The sequence below is a fragment of the Ictalurus furcatus genome, chromosome 10 (genome assembly GCF_023375685.1).
Source record: "Ictalurus furcatus strain D&B chromosome 10, Billie_1.0, whole genome shotgun sequence".
NCBI lineage: Eukaryota > Metazoa > Chordata > Actinopteri > Siluriformes > Ictaluridae > Ictalurus > Ictalurus furcatus.
The window spans coordinates 12,931,157-12,948,930 of NC_071264.1; the positions used below are offsets into that span (position 1 = coordinate 12,931,157).

At 38.3% G+C, this 17,774-nt stretch overlaps 1 protein-coding gene across 1 annotated transcript in view; it reads right to left on the reverse strand.

The window, feature by feature from the left end:
* Nucleotides 1–3,153: 3,153 nt before the first annotated feature.
* The window catches only part of LOC128614279 (guanine nucleotide-binding protein subunit alpha-11), a 36,535-nt gene continuing 21,914 nt past the window's right edge, over nt 3,154–17,774 (reverse strand). Inside the window, exons 2-7 of the mRNA XM_053635678.1 lie at nt 16,889–17,073; nt 15,736–15,890; nt 11,968–12,096; nt 8,200–8,329; nt 7,711–7,864; nt 3,154–6,820 (exon numbers count right to left, since the gene is read on the reverse strand). Of these exons, the coding sequence (XP_053491653.1) occupies nt 6,630–6,820; nt 7,711–7,864; nt 8,200–8,329; nt 11,968–12,096; nt 15,736–15,890; nt 16,889–17,073 (944 nt within the window). The 3' untranslated portion in view covers nt 3,154–6,629. The remainder of the gene's footprint in view (nt 6,821–7,710; nt 7,865–8,199; nt 8,330–11,967; nt 12,097–15,735; nt 15,891–16,888; nt 17,074–17,774) is intronic.

Genomic DNA, 17,774 nt, shown 5'->3' on the forward strand with positions numbered 1-17,774 from the left:
AATATTTTATTTATATGTGTATGAATAGGTTTATAAAACCCCAACATGAGAATACTTATTTCTACACATGTGTTTATAGCATTATCTCAAACCTAGAAATTTCGATGACGACTTTAAGCCCCGCCCACTCAGCACAATCACCCTGTGTTATTTTACATCCCTGAAACGTTTCCTGACCATTTTTCCACATGAAAACGCACATATTATGGTATTATATTATTATTATATACCTTTCATGTAGTGTGTTATACAGCTGTTTGTGAATGTAAAAAGTCTGCAAAGTTATTGACTCCCAAATTAAGGAACCGATTCTGAACAGCTGAAACGAGTCGTTAGTAATTCCAGACTTACTTCCTGTACTAATCTACTTAGGTTTGTAACAAAAAGCCCCGCCTCTGGTCTTCATTGGCTGCTAGGAACAGACGGAGCTGAAATCAAAATGTCAAAATATCAAAATGTTGATAATTGTTGGTTACATTTAGGCTATAATTTAGGTTAGACTTTAAAAATGACACAAAATACATTTTATAAAAGCCCATATTGTTTTCTTGGTTAAACAATATAGAAATTATATTCCAATAAATATTTTTTTTTTGTAAAAGTCTCTCTTGAGAGATTCTTCTCAGTGAAATAAACATTGTAATTTTAACATCATCTAAAGACTGGATTTTTGTTTTGTTTTATAAAGTATGCAAATGTATGCATATTTAATTGGACAAAGTGCATTTATCTATTGCATAAATAAATGTACATTATTGAAAAGCTTCCGATACAAAAAAAAATCATTGTAAGAATATCAGCAATCACCAGGGGAAGATAAATTGTGATATCTGTTGTTGTAAGAAATTACCCTATTCACCTGTAGAGTCTTGCTTTAAAGGTACAATTTCTCATTTTTAATCATTTTTCATGTAATTCTGAGATGAAATATTAGCATACATAAGGTGTCATTAGTGTCTTTGTCTCATCTTCCAGCCCCGAAATTAACTAAGCCCCTCCTTTCACTCCCTAAAAGTTTATTTTCCACTGCACAAAGTACCTGAACTTTTGGTGCCAGAAAACTGCAAGTGTGTTTTTCAACTTTGGTCTACTAAAAACATGGCAGCTTTTGGAACTCGTTTCAGATTGGTACCAATAGGAACTAAAGGAACAGGGCTAGCACTTTTGGCACAAATTGGCCCTAATCACTGGCAGGTAGTAGCATACCTTGTCAGACAATGTGAAACATACAGAGCTTAAATTTTTTAAAAGAACATTTCAGAAAACTGACTTTTTTAAATTATTCATTCATCTTCAGTAACCTCTTTATTCTGGTCAGGGTTGGGGTAGATCCAGAGTCTATCCCAGGAACACTGGACATGGAGTGGCATCCACACCTCAGCTGGGATGCCAATCCATCTGCACACTGACCCTGCATCCCAATTGGCATATTTATACTATGTACTAAAAGTATCTACACTTTTAAGTGTGCATTAAAAGAGTATGCAAGTACTGGGACATACGAACAGGTCGTGTAAGGGAAGAGAACATTTCCCCCGTAAACAAACTCCTTGTTGCATTTCAGCTTTTTTTCATTCATTATTCCTTATATAATTTATACTATATAATTGAATGAATCATTCCCTAGATTTATTTTTCCACATTTTATTTACACCTCTCTAAAATGTGTCCTTGAAATCGGCGAAGCAAACCGTCAAAAAGCTACTCCAGTCTCAGGCAAGGAGATGTGGGCGTGTCCACAGAGCCACACTTAGAAAATTTACTGGAAACAGTAGACCATCCAGGTACCTTAGGGATACACAATTCAACATACTATGATTTGGGACACACTAATTCTCAGTTTGGATACTATTAATATGGATAGTAGGCACAGTATGCCAGTTGGGACACAGGGACACATTCACACCTAGTAACAATTTAGAATCACCAATCCACCTACCACCATGTTTTGGTAGGTGGAAGGAAACCAGAGAACCCAGAGGAATCCCACACAGACAAGAGGAGAACATGGGAAGCACTTCGAAGACAGAAACCCAAGCTCGGGTTAAAACCAGAGATCCTGGAGCAGTGACGCTGTATCTCTACTTGTTAAGTGAATATTAACTGCAACTATCAAAAGATTAGTCTTTCTGCTATAGCATTTTTCTGTGGTTTGTTTGGTAGAAATGTCTAGCAGAAGCATTCACACATTTGTTTAGCGAACATTGTTAAATAAATAAAGAGTGACCAGAATGTAACTAAAATAAAGACTTTAGTTTTGTGTTACTCTATAGTGACTTTGTTGAGTGCAAGATTCATGTTTATATTAATAGTTTTTACAGAGTGGGCGGGGCATCTTAGGGAACAAAGCCTGAGAATATTTTCATTACAAATCTGGCTCATATCACAGGTGGAAGGAAAGATTACAAACTACACCATTTAAACTATTACACATTCTTCATGAAGAACTGACTGCTTTATGCACAGCCGTGAAATCCAGTAATTATTTTTAATAAGTGAAATTTAAAAGTGTACATTATATATCTGAGAAATAAAAAATTAATAGTCTTTCCAAAAAAAAAAAAAAAAAAAAAGTAGGCAACACACCAAATATAGGAACAAAGTTTATTCCAATTTAAAACAGTTTTTCTTTTAAGGAGAAGGTTATGAAAATTGTTTCCATGTTTGAATGAGCTTCAGGCAACAGTGGCTGAAATGAACCATAGAAAAGAGAAATATGGCTAAAACACTAAATGAGCAAGAATTAGGCCCCCTTTTCCCCCTTCTCACCCACCCAACTCCAGCAAATCAGTCACACATGCATTTAAGATGGAATTTCATTTAAAAACAGAAGTAGTTTAGCATCTTTAACCTTAAATACGCAATAGAAGTGTCCTTTATCTGCTTAACTTAATCACATACTTGGTGTTTTAAAAACAGGACCATAAAATACAATGACCAAGTCCTTTTTATGGTTTTACACAATATTGGCACTTGTTAAAAGTCTGGCTCTACAAAGAAAGGGGATTGGCACACATTATAGTACATCATTTACATTTGGTATGCTTAAAAAAGCTAATCAAAAAACAAACAAAAAAAAAACAACAATACTTTGATTTTATACACCGCAATTTTTTTTTTAAAACCTGTTATCAAAAAAGCAACCGGGGGGGGGGGGGGGGGGGATGGGGGAAGAAAAAAACAAGAAACAAAAAACACATTTCTATTAAGTGGTCCTACATACAGGTAAATTATTATTAGAAAGAAAACCACAAAAAGTTAGCTTCATATTTCCTGTATCCATCATGTAGGTATGGACCTCAAGCAAAAGCATCCATTCCATTAATTAGTGTTCTCATCTCCAAGTACCAGGAATGTGCTTGACCAAACAGATAAACGGCAGCCATTAGTGCTAAGCAGGTTTGGTGCACTGACCCAAGGAGAACAAAAAAAAAAGTCAACATTGAGAACTCAGCAGCTGGACAAATGTCTCTGCTGCCCTTTGGACATCATGAAAGAATAATGCTTACATGTGGTAGAAAGTCTGTTTTTGCAATACGTGACCTACAAGAATAATCTGTAGTGTTTCCTGTTAGTGAGAAATGAAAGGATCTAGTGTATGCAGCGTCTGTACAATGCAGTCAAACCTTAGCGTTCATATAGATATAAACAAGTACATTTCATATAATCAGAGATGCATGGCTAAATATGGCGGTTCTTGATATTACCGTTATGTTGACACAAATCGCCCATACACTTAAAAAGTACAAGTGATAGAGTTTGAGTGAGCTAAAAGTTTAATCTTACCATAAACTGCACATTTCAAGGAGGTTTAAAAGAAAAAAAAGAAAAAGAAAAGAAAAAAAAAAATACAGCAGCAGTGGCCTGGCACCTGAATCCATCACCCACCCATGTGACATTAACAAAGCATGTAATGAAGGTAGTCATCTTTAACCTTTCAGGCATCAATGCAAGTCATATGTAGACAGGTCACATGTGCAGTTCAACACAAACTTTCGAGACAAAGATTAAAGGTTTCTGGAATACAGGTGAAATCATCAAAAAAAAAAAAAATTAGCATCATGTGTGATTTCTGTGGCACTATCAAGATTTGCACTAATCCTGTTCTCAAACTGCACAACCTGCGTGTTCTGTTAACAACAAATACCAAAAACACACAGCTCACAGAGGGTGAAGGGAATATAATACAAAGCAAGATGTTTTACCATTGATCATGGCACATACATCTTTACTATACAATTATCAAAGAGAGGTGCCACCATGAGGGTGGGGAAGAAAAAAAAAATGTTTGTCCTAACAGGGCCCCAAAGCATGATGCAGAGATCAGGCAGAGTTCTGTTGTTGTACCAAACCAAAAATTGCATAAATATGCCAGATGCTTGTGAAAACTGGAACAGTGTAGCATGTTCCACTATTCACTTGAACTCCTCTCCAATGCTAAACCTACATTTCAATCTGCAGTCCATCCTACACCACTGCACATGAATCAGGGGTTTTAAAAAAAAAACAAAACAAGTGAAAGAACTTTTCTTTGAAGCCTAGAATTACCCAGAGCTTCCCATCGCATTGTAGTCAAACATATGATTTGTCAGGTGTATCCCTGGCACGCTTTGAAAGCTAAATGTGCAGAGACGATAATCATCCCATCATCCACACGTGAACACACCGTCACCCCGATTCAGCTACTCACTTCATTGCACCTATCGCTGTTTTAGACTCAATAGCGTTCTTGCATCCTGTCAATGTCACCCATAATTAGCCCTTATAATGAAAGTATGAAAACTCACCTGAATTACATTGGAAAGAAAGAGAGGGAAAAAAATAAAAAATTCAAAAATCAATCATCTCCTTACCGCAACAGCTATGAAATGTAGACAGTCGTGAAGCGAAGTGAAACTAGGATTACGGTATTAAAATAGATACCGAGCAGAACCTTTCGGGTCACAACGGACAGCCTACTAAGAATTTAACCACTAATAAATTCTTACGTTTCCTATTTGCATAAAGCACATCTTTGAAACGGCAATTCAACTTTCCATTGTCAAGCATCTATATATAATAAAAAATTTAAAAAAAATAAAATAAAAAAAAAAACACCCCAGAAGTGACAAGCATGTACAAAATACTGAAAGTAGATCATTAGCCTATAGATTTTACAGCAGTATGGACTCCTCCCCTTTCAATTCAAACAACCATTGGAGGGGAAACAAGTCCTATTAACATTATTTATATATCTGGTCCATAAATTACATAAATAGAAAAGATCGATTTCACTTTTGTACAGCACGCTTGTGTAGAACAACGTCGGCCAAAGAAACGTTCTTCATGGAACCAGCAGTTTGAACACTATGGAATCGTACTGCTTTTAGAGTTTACTTCAAACTGTTGCCACACAAACACCACCTACTGAAATGATCGTAAATTTCACCATGAAGTTAGCATGACACACTCCAGAACAACAGTATTTCGTAACCATATCACATTGTCGAAATAGTAGATACTATGTGGCAAAATAACACCTGGGTTATACTGAAACTAATCATTCTTAACAATGCATGTAAACATACAGAAAATACAAATTTGTTTTGCAAACTTCTAAATACATTACAGATCCTTTTTTTTTTTTTTTTTTTTTTTTTTTAAATCCCTTCAACTGTACCAAGTAGGCAACCAATACTGGCAAAAACATGTAGCAAACAAATAAACTTCAAAGTAGCTAACTAGAAATTTGGCAAATGGTACAGATGGAAGAGGAAACCCACTGCGAGTTATGCTGTTTTAATAAAGGACCTCTAAAAACTACACACGAAATCGTGGCAAGGTGACGACACGCACTGATCTACCCCGTTAATTTGGAGGGAATCTACTTTCACATAACTCACGAATAACCTTTTCTTTACTACAGCAGTAGGGCTGTGAGAAATGTTTAAATTATTCCTAATATACAAAAATCAAAACGCACACGGTCTCTGCCGTTCGGCATGAAATGTCTCAACATCCAGGTTAGATGTTAAAAATCAAACCAAGTTACATTCAAAGATGCAAGGTGAGGTTTAGCCTTCGAGAGGCACGCAGAAAAATAAAAACTGCACTCAATGCCCTGCTAGAATGTTGCCTGTGCCAATAGCTTGGCATTTCACACGGAGATTGCAGTTATGCCTACATTCAGAACGTTTTCTCCTAAGGTCAAGGTCAGGGTCTCCTCTGATGAGGTTCTTGCATCAATTCTCACTCAGCTGGAGCAACTCAGCTGCAACCCAGCTACTGTGCCCCTTTTTGACCACCACCACCACACACACAGACTAAGTGCCCTAGCTCTCTCAATAGAGAGGCAATCAGGAGGGACAAGCAATGGAGTTATCAGCTGATGGGATAAGGCAAACACGCTGCCCGCAGCAACTGATAACGCCGTCAGAAATGGAGAAAAACCCCCCCCAAAAAACTAACAAAACAAAACAAAAAAAAACCTGGTCAAATATAAGAACAAAAACATCTGTGCCTGAAAAGAGCAGAGCTGTGTCAGTCTAAATCTTGATTATGTTACGAGCGTGGATGTACGTAGGATACATTAAAAATCGTGTTGTGCATGGGCTGCAGGTGTCCCTCTTTCTCACTCCTCCTCTCCCTCCTCACACCAGGTTGTACTCTTTGAGGTTCAGCTGCAGGATGGTGTCTTTGACGGCGGCGAAGACAAAGCGGATATTCTCGGTGTCCGTGGCGCAGGTGAAGTGCGAGTAGATGATCTTGTCGCTGTCAGGGTTCAGCTCCACAAACATCTTTAGAATGAACTCGCGTCCTGCCTGGGCATCTCTCTGTGGACCTGGAAGAGAGACAGACGGGTTTGGTTGCTATGGATTTGATCCTGAATTACAGAAATATCTGACCAGAGGTTTAAGGCCAACATCCTGCAATTACTGAAGCTTAAAACTGCTTTGGAAATTTTCATGGTGCGATAACCTCGTCTAAAAATATTATGGTTTTACAGAGTCATGGTATTAATTGTCCTCCTTAAAAAGCACACAAGCCCCTTGGTGAACATTAGGTTTACATAAAAAGTAAATATAAAAATTACAAAATCTTTGCACACTTTTCAGTCTTTGCACATGCTTGTGTGTGCACATTACAAACAAAAGGAAACAAACAGAGCAAATCCTCTCATTGTTCTTGTTCTCAAGACTGACCTTTCCATAAAATCTCTTACATTGTCAGTATTTATCATGTTGTTATAAGCTGAGAGAAGAAGTGGCTGTGAAGAAAGGCAGTACACTGACTAAATCCAAGAAGCACGGCAATGTGCAGCGCTGCTTAGCCAAAAAATAAATAGTTGTTTCATTTAGCAATGCCATGTTCTTGTGTGTATTCAATAGCCTTTGTGTATGATAAAAAGGTACAAACATGCTAGGAAAACAAACCAACCATCTCAAAAGGTTCCAATACTGGCTCTCAATGAGTCTTGTGTATACAAATGTATTTACACAGATGAATGAAAATAACGTAAATATTGATCCTCTATTCCATATTTCATAAATATACTTAGAATATTTGATCTAGTCCCCTTCCCCACACACGTAACCACTGCAGCAGGTGTTCTAATATTAACTTAAAGTTGTAATCAACGTCTTTACCACATGGTGTCCCTGTTTTCCACTCAAAGCTAAAAAGCTGTACGGGAAGGATGTATTTTTCTTTAAGAGAGGCAATGAAATTTACCATCAAACTCTGGAAAGTAGTCAACCAGGTGAGAGTACATGATCTTTTCCTCCAGTAGGTCTTTTTTATTGAGGAACAGAATGACGGAGGAGTTTTGGAACCAGGGGTAGGTGATTATCGTCCGGAAAAGGGCTTTGCTCTCCTCCATTCGGTTCTGGATTTAAAAAAATAAAACCAACGTTAAAGGAGAAACAGCAGCTTTGGTTCAGAGACACAAGACTAGACTTGCAATTTATTTGAACTTCCAGCACACAACAGTAGTTCACAGATATGGGAACCAGAATCACGATTTCACCAGTACCGTTATGTAAACACTATTAATGCTTGTTGGTAGACCTTTAACAGAACACGTGACCCTGAAAGTTAGCAATTAACTTGGGATATGGATTATTTCTCTGAGGGATTTTAAGGCACCGCTTAGAATGATGTTTTACACAGAAGAGTTAAACTAATTCACATCACTACGCGGCCTTTTTCTTTAAGCCGCACCTCATTGTCTGACTCCACCAGGACCTGGTCGTACTCGCTCAGTGCAACAAGGAACATGATGGACGTCACATTCTCAAAGCAGTGGATCCACTTCCTGCGCTCTGAACGCTGGCCCCCCACATCCACCATCCTGAACCAGAGAGAAAACAGACCAGCAGAAGAGAAGGAGAGGAGGATATTAATGCAGAAAATAACACCTGTAAATGACATCCGAGGTCTGATCAGGATGGAGGTAAAATTAGGTAAGAAATGTTTTCCAGGCACCAACAATTTCCAGAAAAGCTACAACTAAATTGACTTGTTTCCAGCTGAATGAAACCAGGTCCATCTTGAACATCATAATGACTATACATACATTGGTATGTTTGTGTGTCACATGCTTGCTTGTCACTTACATATAAATATAATGAGATAAACCAGTTAAAATAAAAGGAATGCAAAAAATTTCTGAATACCAAAAACAACCGGACATCTTAACTAGAAAATTTTTTAACGAAATTCATGACATCGGTCATGGCATGAGATCATCATCAATTGCTTTTGTTGACCAACTTTTCAAATCAGACACCCAAATTAGTGCGAGGCATGCTATACTTGTACATATTTACTATATTTCAATGTCTGCACATGGCAAATAATTTTCAGCGTGTGGAAACAATGCCAAAGCTTTGAGGTTGACTTAATTTTGCAACACCAGGAATCAGACTCTAACCTTTTTGGAATCCAACCGCAGCAACTTAAATTGAACCTAACGAAGGATGGCGTTTAGAGGAGTTGACACGCAACTTGCATGAAAATATATATTGTGCAAGTCAAGAAAATTTTAAGTAAAATTCCAATTAGTTGAACTACTTACTAGCTAAGTGATTCAAATAGCTTTAGCACTTGCAGCATGATGTGAAATGATAAGTGTCACAGGATGCTTCAAAAAGGTTTTTTTTTTTTAAATCATTAAATAAAAATCTATAGATACTGAAATTCATTGCCATCCATTTTCACTATTGAATTTATTGATTTTGTGTATTAGTTGTTGCAGGTCTGGATGTGACAGTCTTCTATTCTGGCAGCGAACAGCACATGACAAAGTACAACATGCTGTAAGGAAGGACTTTGAAAAACGTGCCAATTCGGGTGCATCGTATGAGCCAAGAAAGAGCCAAGCAAGAGCACAGACAAACCTTGGGGTGATGAATGAACAAGGGTAATGGGAGAGAAAATAAAGGGCATGGGGCGATACAGACATGTGGGAGCCAGGCCTACAAACCTATGGCTGTGATCCAGTGTACATAGTGTCCTAGCTATAACATTTAGTTACAGAGTAGAATTCCTACTCAAAAAATACATTCCAACATTAAAGCCAAATTTGTTTGGTAATCAGAATTTTAATCAAATAATCCAAACAGCATCCAACTTCAAATTATTTAAATAAAAATCCAGCAAATTAGAACATACCCAAGAACAGATTTGCTGTGAAAACCCCTCAGTCTTTCTACCCATGTCCCTGGTGGCCAGGCATACAGACTGATAAATGGCTCCTCTAGGAGCATTAGCCTAAAATAAAAGCTCCCTCACATCAACCAACCTCCTTTCCAGCAGCTAGGATGACCGTCTGACCTACTTACAAAGATAAGTGCTCACAAGTAGAGGAAGCTTTGGGAGACTGACAATTTCATCTGCTTCTGAAGCAATTACACCTCTGAGGCATTTTGGAGTAGTGTGGTGTAACCATTACAGGGTTTGAACTTTGATTTCAGATCTTCCAGTATAATACATCAGTGCTCCTAAATACATTTTTGCCTGTAAAGACCTTTAATGTTAAATATCCAGTAATTGCCTGGATTGAGGAAAGGCATCAATGTTTTCTCCCATGTATCTGAATAAGGACTGCTGCAGTGAATAATGTTCATTCTGTGAGCAAACTGAGATGAGAAGGAACCTCTCAAGTCGAACCTCTTTGGGAGTGGAGTTATTTCTAGCGCTGGTCCGCGTAGGCGGGCTCAACACACTGGCTTCCTGTCGATCTGCTTGCTTTCGTAATGACTCCTGTTCAGTGGCATCCTCTCTCCTCTCATAGCTGGAGGATAAGAGTGTGCAGAGGGCCACTGTGCCCATCACAAACCTGCAGTCCTTAACAGAACACCCAACACGACTGAACTGATGTGTTTGCTTTGTCAGATGCTGTAATGCTACAGTGATCCTAACAAGTTAGTAATGCTAATGCAGTAGTGACAAATCCTGCTCTACTGCATTCCAAAGCCTCGCTGCGAGTGAAACATTCTCGACATTCCAACAGTCCTGGGTTCTGGTTAGGATCAAGCTAACATCGAAGAATAATGTTCTCGAAGGGTACATTCATGCCACTTATTTTAACTAAAGCTGCATAAATACACTAGAACCAGATGCTACCTGTTAAAGTCTGATCTCTGAATTTGATCCTGGTACCAGATGAGCTGGTTTGAGTATTGCAGAAACTGCTGATCTCCTGGGAATTTCTCTCTCACTCAGACACGTCTCTAGGAGTTTACACAGAATGGTGAAGGGGGGGAAAAAAGAAGAAAAAAAAAACTGAGTGAACAACAGTTCTGTGGGTGGAAACGCCTTGTTGTTAAGACAGATCAGAGGACAATGGCCAGGTTGGTTTGAGCTGCCAGGATGAACGGAGTAGATATAATCCGAGATGCGTTTCTGCTCAACACAGTTGTAAAGAGTGCTTATTTGCGTTACTATAGACTTCCTGTCAGCTCAAACCAGGTGGGTCATTCTCCTCTGATCTCTCTCATAAGCAAGGCGTTTCATCCCGCAGTGTTTTTTTTGTTTCTTTTCCACACCATTCTGTGTAAACTCTAGAGAATGTTGTGTGTGAAATTCCCAGCAGATCAGCAGTTTCTTAAATACTCATACCTGCACATCTGGCACAAACATCCATGCCAAGATCAGTCACAGATCACACTTTTCCCCCCATTCTGATGTTTGATATGTACGTTAAGTGAATCTCTTGACCTGTATCTGCCTGATTTTTTATTTTTTTTTGCATTGCACTGCTGCCACATGATTGGCTGTTTAGATAACTTTGCAGGTGTTCCTAATAATGTTGATGGTGAATATGTACAATATCCACACACACAGTCTTAAACATGTCTACAGACTTTCAAGGGTATTCAATCGGTATTTACATTCAAGAAGAGTAAGAATTAAAAAACATTTTATGTGTGGTTTCCCCAATTTCAGAGACTAAAAGTAATTGGTCAAGCTATCAATAATAAATTAGTCATTTTGAACACTTGGTTGCAAATCTACTTTATTTAAAGACTCAAGAATTCAGCAAGGGTTTCCAGCTCTTGAATTGCATCTTACATTTTAGCTAAATGTGTAACCTTATTCTGTTGCCACTGTTGGCCGGTGGGCCACCTATCATACATTATAAAAGAGAAGGCACAGGCCAGTTAATCTCAGTCTGCAGGCCGCATTTTGCCCTGGGGCCAGATTTTGGACACCCCTGCTTTAAGATTTAAATGAGTGATGAGAACTTTTAATCTGCATGCAATTATGTGCATGTTAGACATGGAGGAAAGATGTCCCTTTGTTTAACTAAAGGGAACTTTTATATACACAATAGACATGGGGACTAAAAAGCATTTAATACTCATACAGTAGACCTCAGCAGACAAACCTGATGGTAACCAAAGATTAACAGCACACTCGTTACAACAAAAGAAAAGTTATAGGGGAAAAAATAGAAAAACAATACTTCTTGTGAATATTTTTTACCTGAAAATGATGCTTTGCAAGTCAAAAGGGTATTCAATGATCCCTGTAGTAGGAACACGGACCCTAAGGACATCTTGTTGGGTTGGTAGATAGGATGGTTCTGCGATACGATCCAGATCACTTAGATAGCTAGATATATATATTTTAAAATAAATTAAGAAATAAAATTAAAAAGAGAGCGAGACAAGAAAAAAAAAATGAGGCATGAGAGCAGATAATCAAATCCTTAATCAGAGTGAGTGAAGCGGCCTTCTCAGCAACAAAACAAAAGGTTAGGATCCTGCAAATCTGGGACGGGAGCAGATATCCTCCAGCCTTCATCTGCCCTCCACCATCTCTCAATTAGCCAGAGTCCTGATAGCATCCCACTAAGCTTTACAAATTCTAGTTATTAAAAAATAGTAAAATGTTTGATTGAGGCATTGAGGCCTGAGTCACTTGTATTAGCAGAGACTGCAACAGTGCTCAGACTAAGAGAGATGGAACCAAATGAAGTTAAACAAATGTACAGTGCCCTCTACTAATATTGGCACCCTTGGTAAATATGAGCAAAGGCGGCTATGAAAAATTGTCTTCATTGTTTAACCTTTTGATCTTTTGTTTAAAAAAAAAAAAAAAAAATTCACAAAAATACATCGCTGTCATGGTTTTCATTCAATATATCTGTTCATATCTGATAAGAGTCCATGATGCCATGTATCCTAACAAAATGTCCAGGTCCTCTGGCAGAAAAACAGTCCCAAAACATGAAAGAGCCACCACCATATTTAACCGTGGGCATGAGGTACTTTTCCATATAGCTACCGCTCTGTGTGTGCCAAAACCACCTCTGGAGTTTATTGCCAAAAAGCTCTATTTTGGTTTCATCTGAACATAGAACCCGATCCCATCTGAAGTTCCAGTAGTGTCTGGCAAACCCTTCTTGAATCCTTTCCAAACAACTTGTGATATAGGTGACTTCAGATTGTAGTTTTAGAGACTTTCTGACCCTAAGACGTAACTAACTTCTGCAATTCTCCAGCTGTGATCTTTGAACATTTTTTGGCCACTCGAACCATCCTCTTCACAGTGCGTTGAGACAATAGACATGTCCAATTCCAGGTTGATTCAGAACATTTCGAGTTGACTGGAACTTCTTAATTATTGCCCTGATGGTGGAAATGGGCATTTTCAATGCTTGTGCTATTTTCTTATAGATTTTGCCGCACATCACAGCTACATTCTTTGGTCTTACCCATTGTTATGAACGAGTAAGGGAAATTGGCCCGTTACCTCATTTATACCCCTGTGAAACAGGAAGTCATGGTTGAACAACTTCCTGTTCCTAGTCACTCAGGTGTACAATATTTATTTATTTATTTATTTAAAATATCAATGGGAATATACATGTGCATCTCAAAAACATCGTGGAAAAGTCCCCCCCCCCAATAATTTAGTTCAAAAAGTGACACTTTCATATATTGTAGATTTATTACACACAAAGGGAAATATTTCAAGCCTTTTTTTTGTTTTAATCTTGATTATGGCTTACAGCTCATGCAAATCAAAAATCCAGTATCTCAGAATATTAGAATAAAGAATTTATAATACAGAAATGTCAACCTGAGAAGAGCTCTAATCAGCTAATTAACAAACACCTGCAACGGTTTCCTGAGCCTTTAAATCGCTCAGTCTGGTTCAGTACACACTAGGGATGTCACGAGAACCGATACTTCGGTACCAATATTTTATTTTTTTAATACGTGACCGTACTTGTTTTTCTGCAGTAACGTAGGTACCGTTGATAATGAAGGTACCGGGGTTGCAATTCTTCCAGAATTTCTGGGGCCAACAAATACGCGCAAGAGTTTTAGTCGGTCCACAAGTGGTAAAGAAGAAGAATGCCTACAAGCACACAGGAAAAACTACAGAAGACTTTTACACAAATTTAGCTCCACCCTGACTCGTTGAGAGAAAAGGTGTTAAGAGTTCAATATGGAAATACTTCACATTCAAGGCGGATGACAACATATAATTGATGCTCTGAAGCCAGTGTGCAACCGATGCTTTCGTTCATTTCATACAAAGGGAGAAAACACCTGGAATTTGGCAAACTACCTGAAAGACTGGCCCACTATTATGTTCGTTTGAGGCAGCTGGCATTGTGGATGTGAAACCAGCTAACAATATGCTCCATGTGATGTTTGCGATAGCCAGTTATTTGTTAACGACCCTAACGCATTGCAGTGTTCTACACTACCTCCTAATGGGCCACCATGCATCGCCATTCAGCCCGTGTCCTGTCAGCTAAATGTAGCCTAATGTCACTAATAATTATTCAAATGTTAATGGATTTAATAAATCTTTTTGGCCTGCCACCATATCAGGAATGCACCTTAGCACTTGTAGCCTCCACTGTTTTATTAGTCATTGTCAGACAGTGTTTGATAACAAAAATACCCCACCCTTTTGCCAGTATCAGTAAGAGGAGGATGTCCTCCAGGAGAGTTTTTAATTTTATTTTTATACCACACCGTGGTATCGACTTTGGTATTGAGTATAGTGTACTAGTGCCGACTACTAGATTTTTGGTATTGCAACATCCCTAGTACACACAACTACAATCATGGGGGAGATGAAAGTAAATTTTGCATTTCATTTGGAAATCAAGAGTCTGGAGGAAGAGTGGAGGTGCACAGAATCCAAGTTGCTTGAAGACCAGTGTGAAGTTTCCACAGTCAGTGATGATTTGGGGTGCCATGTCATCTGCTGGTGTTGGTCCACTGTGTTTTCTCAAGTCGAAAGTCAATACAGCAACTACCAGGAGATTTTAGATCACTTCATGCTTCAATCTGCTGACCAGCTTTATGGAGATGCTGACTTCCTTTTCCAGCAGGACTTGGCACCTGCCCACAGTGCCAAAACTACTAGTAACTGGTTTGCTGACCGTGGTATTGCTGTGCTTGATTGGCCAGCCAACTCTCCTGACCTGAACCCCATAGAGAATCTCTGAGAGACACCAGACCCAACAATACAGACGAGCTGAAGGCTGCTATGAAAGCAACCTGGGCTTCCATAAAACCTCAGCAGTGCTGATAGTCTCCATGCCACACCGCATTGATGTAATTCGTGCAAAAGGATTAAAGCCCTGACCAAGTACTGAGTGCATAAATTAACATACTTTTCAGAAGGTCGACATTTCTACATTATAAATTCTTTATTATAACATTGAGATACTGGATTTTTGATTTCCATGGGCTATAAGCTGTAATCAAGATTAAAACAAAAAAAAGGCTTGAAATATTTCACTTTATGAGTAATGAATCTAGAATATATGAATGTTCAACTTTAATTAAATTACAGAGACCAATGAACTTATCAACGATATACTAATTTTGAGATGCACCTGTACTTCAAAAATATATATTTTTCTCATAATTCATAGGGGTGCCAATAATTGTTGCACACCTATATTTAAGATTTTTTTGATAAACCTGTGTTGCATTTGCAACTGTTTATCCATGAGAGCAGAGTATTTTTGTTTTGAACAAAAGATCAGAAGGTTAAACAACAAAGTTTTTTTTTTTTTTTACAGCCTTCTTTGCTCATATTTACCAAGGGTGCCAATATTAGTAGAGGGCGCTGTACAATGTAGGTATCTATATGCATAATGAGGCACAAGTCTTATAAAATGTCAATGATGCATTTCATTTGGCATATTAACAGAAAATAACTGGACATCGTTATAGCCCTGAAACAGAATGGTGTCTGGTGAACATGGACACTCACTATTTGGTGGAGTCAGACAGCTGATACTCTCTCCTGCGATCGTAGGCCTCCTGGATCCCCGGGTCGGCCCACAGCATTTTTATTGCGTTGATGTAGGGATGGTCGAAAGAGCACACCTTCTCCACATCCACCTCCCTCACGAGGAGAGCATTGGCCTTTGGATAGACATCAAATTCTGGTCACTGTTGTACAAATTTTCATCTGGGAGATGGACAATGTTCTAGAAGAGACAACTGTCTCAAAAGCCTGTCTATTTCTCATTCTGGGTTATAACCCTGGGTTAGGGTATGGAAGAATCATTTCCTCCACAGTGAATATTTGTAATTATTATGTTCACTGGGATTCCTTTAACAGCAGCAAGATCACATTACAGTAACTCTACACTGGAAAGTCGTTGAAACATGATTGAACATTCACACTTAATCAAATTCATGCTCTTTTATAGCCATACCAGAGGACCAATTAAATGGTCATTTGCTTCTAAAGCCTAAGGTTTATGGCTGTACAATTAAATCACATCTTAATTGTGATCATGATGGTTGGCTCCCACAACTAAACAAAATAGACTGCGTACCTAGATTTAGATACTGGTTTGTGTTGACTGTGGTGTGTTAAATGAGCGCACCGTTATTATGGTTTAACTATGAGTGAGTAATATGGAGGCATTTTATTTCATTTGATTATAATGTTGACCAGTCTTTTTTCTATATGAACGCACCAAGCTTAAAACTCATGTACCACTACAATTTAGCCATTGTTCTATCCATGCACTAAACTTTGCCATTATTTTACTTACCAGCTAAAGCTTACTAGTAACAGACTACATCACGTGGTGGAAGAATTGTTTATTGAAATGGCATTAATAATTATAAATTAAGTTATGTCTTGAACACTGGAAAAGTAATAAATTATATTATTATGTGTCAATAATTAAACATATTGGGGTTTTTTCTGACCAGTTAATAAAAGATATATGCCAGTTGAAGGTGTGCCATACAGTGTGTTTATCACAGGTAAGGGACAAAGAGATAAACTGACTAACAGATGCCCCCGAATGGCTTATCGATTTTCTTCACCTTACACTAATAACATTTGGGGGTTTTTTAATAGGTGATCTGCTTTACTCTGTGGGACAGTATGTCCAAGTCCGCACCTTGTTCTGCTCGTATTTGTACAGGATCTTGAGGTGGTCCATGGCACGGATCATGGCCTGCATGGAGGTGAATATGTTCTGGTAGACGAGCTTCGTGTAGCTGCGCTTGTCCTCGTCGGTGTAACCCGAGCCATGAATGATGCGCATCTGTTTGATGAAGGTGCTCTTGCCACTCTCACCCGTGCCTGGAGGGACACACACACACGGTATAAAATATGCCATAAACAAAAAAGAGTATCGAAATAGTACTATTACCATGACTAGAATAGAAGAAAATGTCCGATGGGCAATATTTATTTACAGTGCTCACTGTGCAAAGCCATTAGTAGTGAGTGGTATTCAAGGAAAGAATTTTTTACAGTTACTGTTTTTACTGTAGTTGTAGCAAAGGGACAACATGAGCATAAGCATATTTTTCCATCATGAGTTATGAAACCAGAAGCAGAACCACCGGACAATCAGCATAAGTTTGTATCTTTGAAAAATAATCATCAGCCAGAACTGTTTTTGCACAGCCACCAGGCTGGTTTCAACACAGAAAAAAGGCCACATAAGTACATTCATACATTTATAGTTTTTTTTTATTCTTCAGGACATTTACAATGTAATTTCTCTTGTAATTAATTATATCCTGTACATAACTTTATGACACAAAGAGTGGTAAGACTGGAAGTCTCTCATGCATTGTTTACTGATTACTAATTTTCTATCCAGTCTAAAGACTATACACAGAAAAACATTGTCTCGGTCTCTTGAAAATATCATGATAATAAATTATGTCAATATCACCGACCCCTTCAAGACACCACCACCAACATGACAATGCTGAATGACGAGAAGTGATTTCGAAAAGCACAAAGTCACATGACAAGGGAAGCCAGTGATC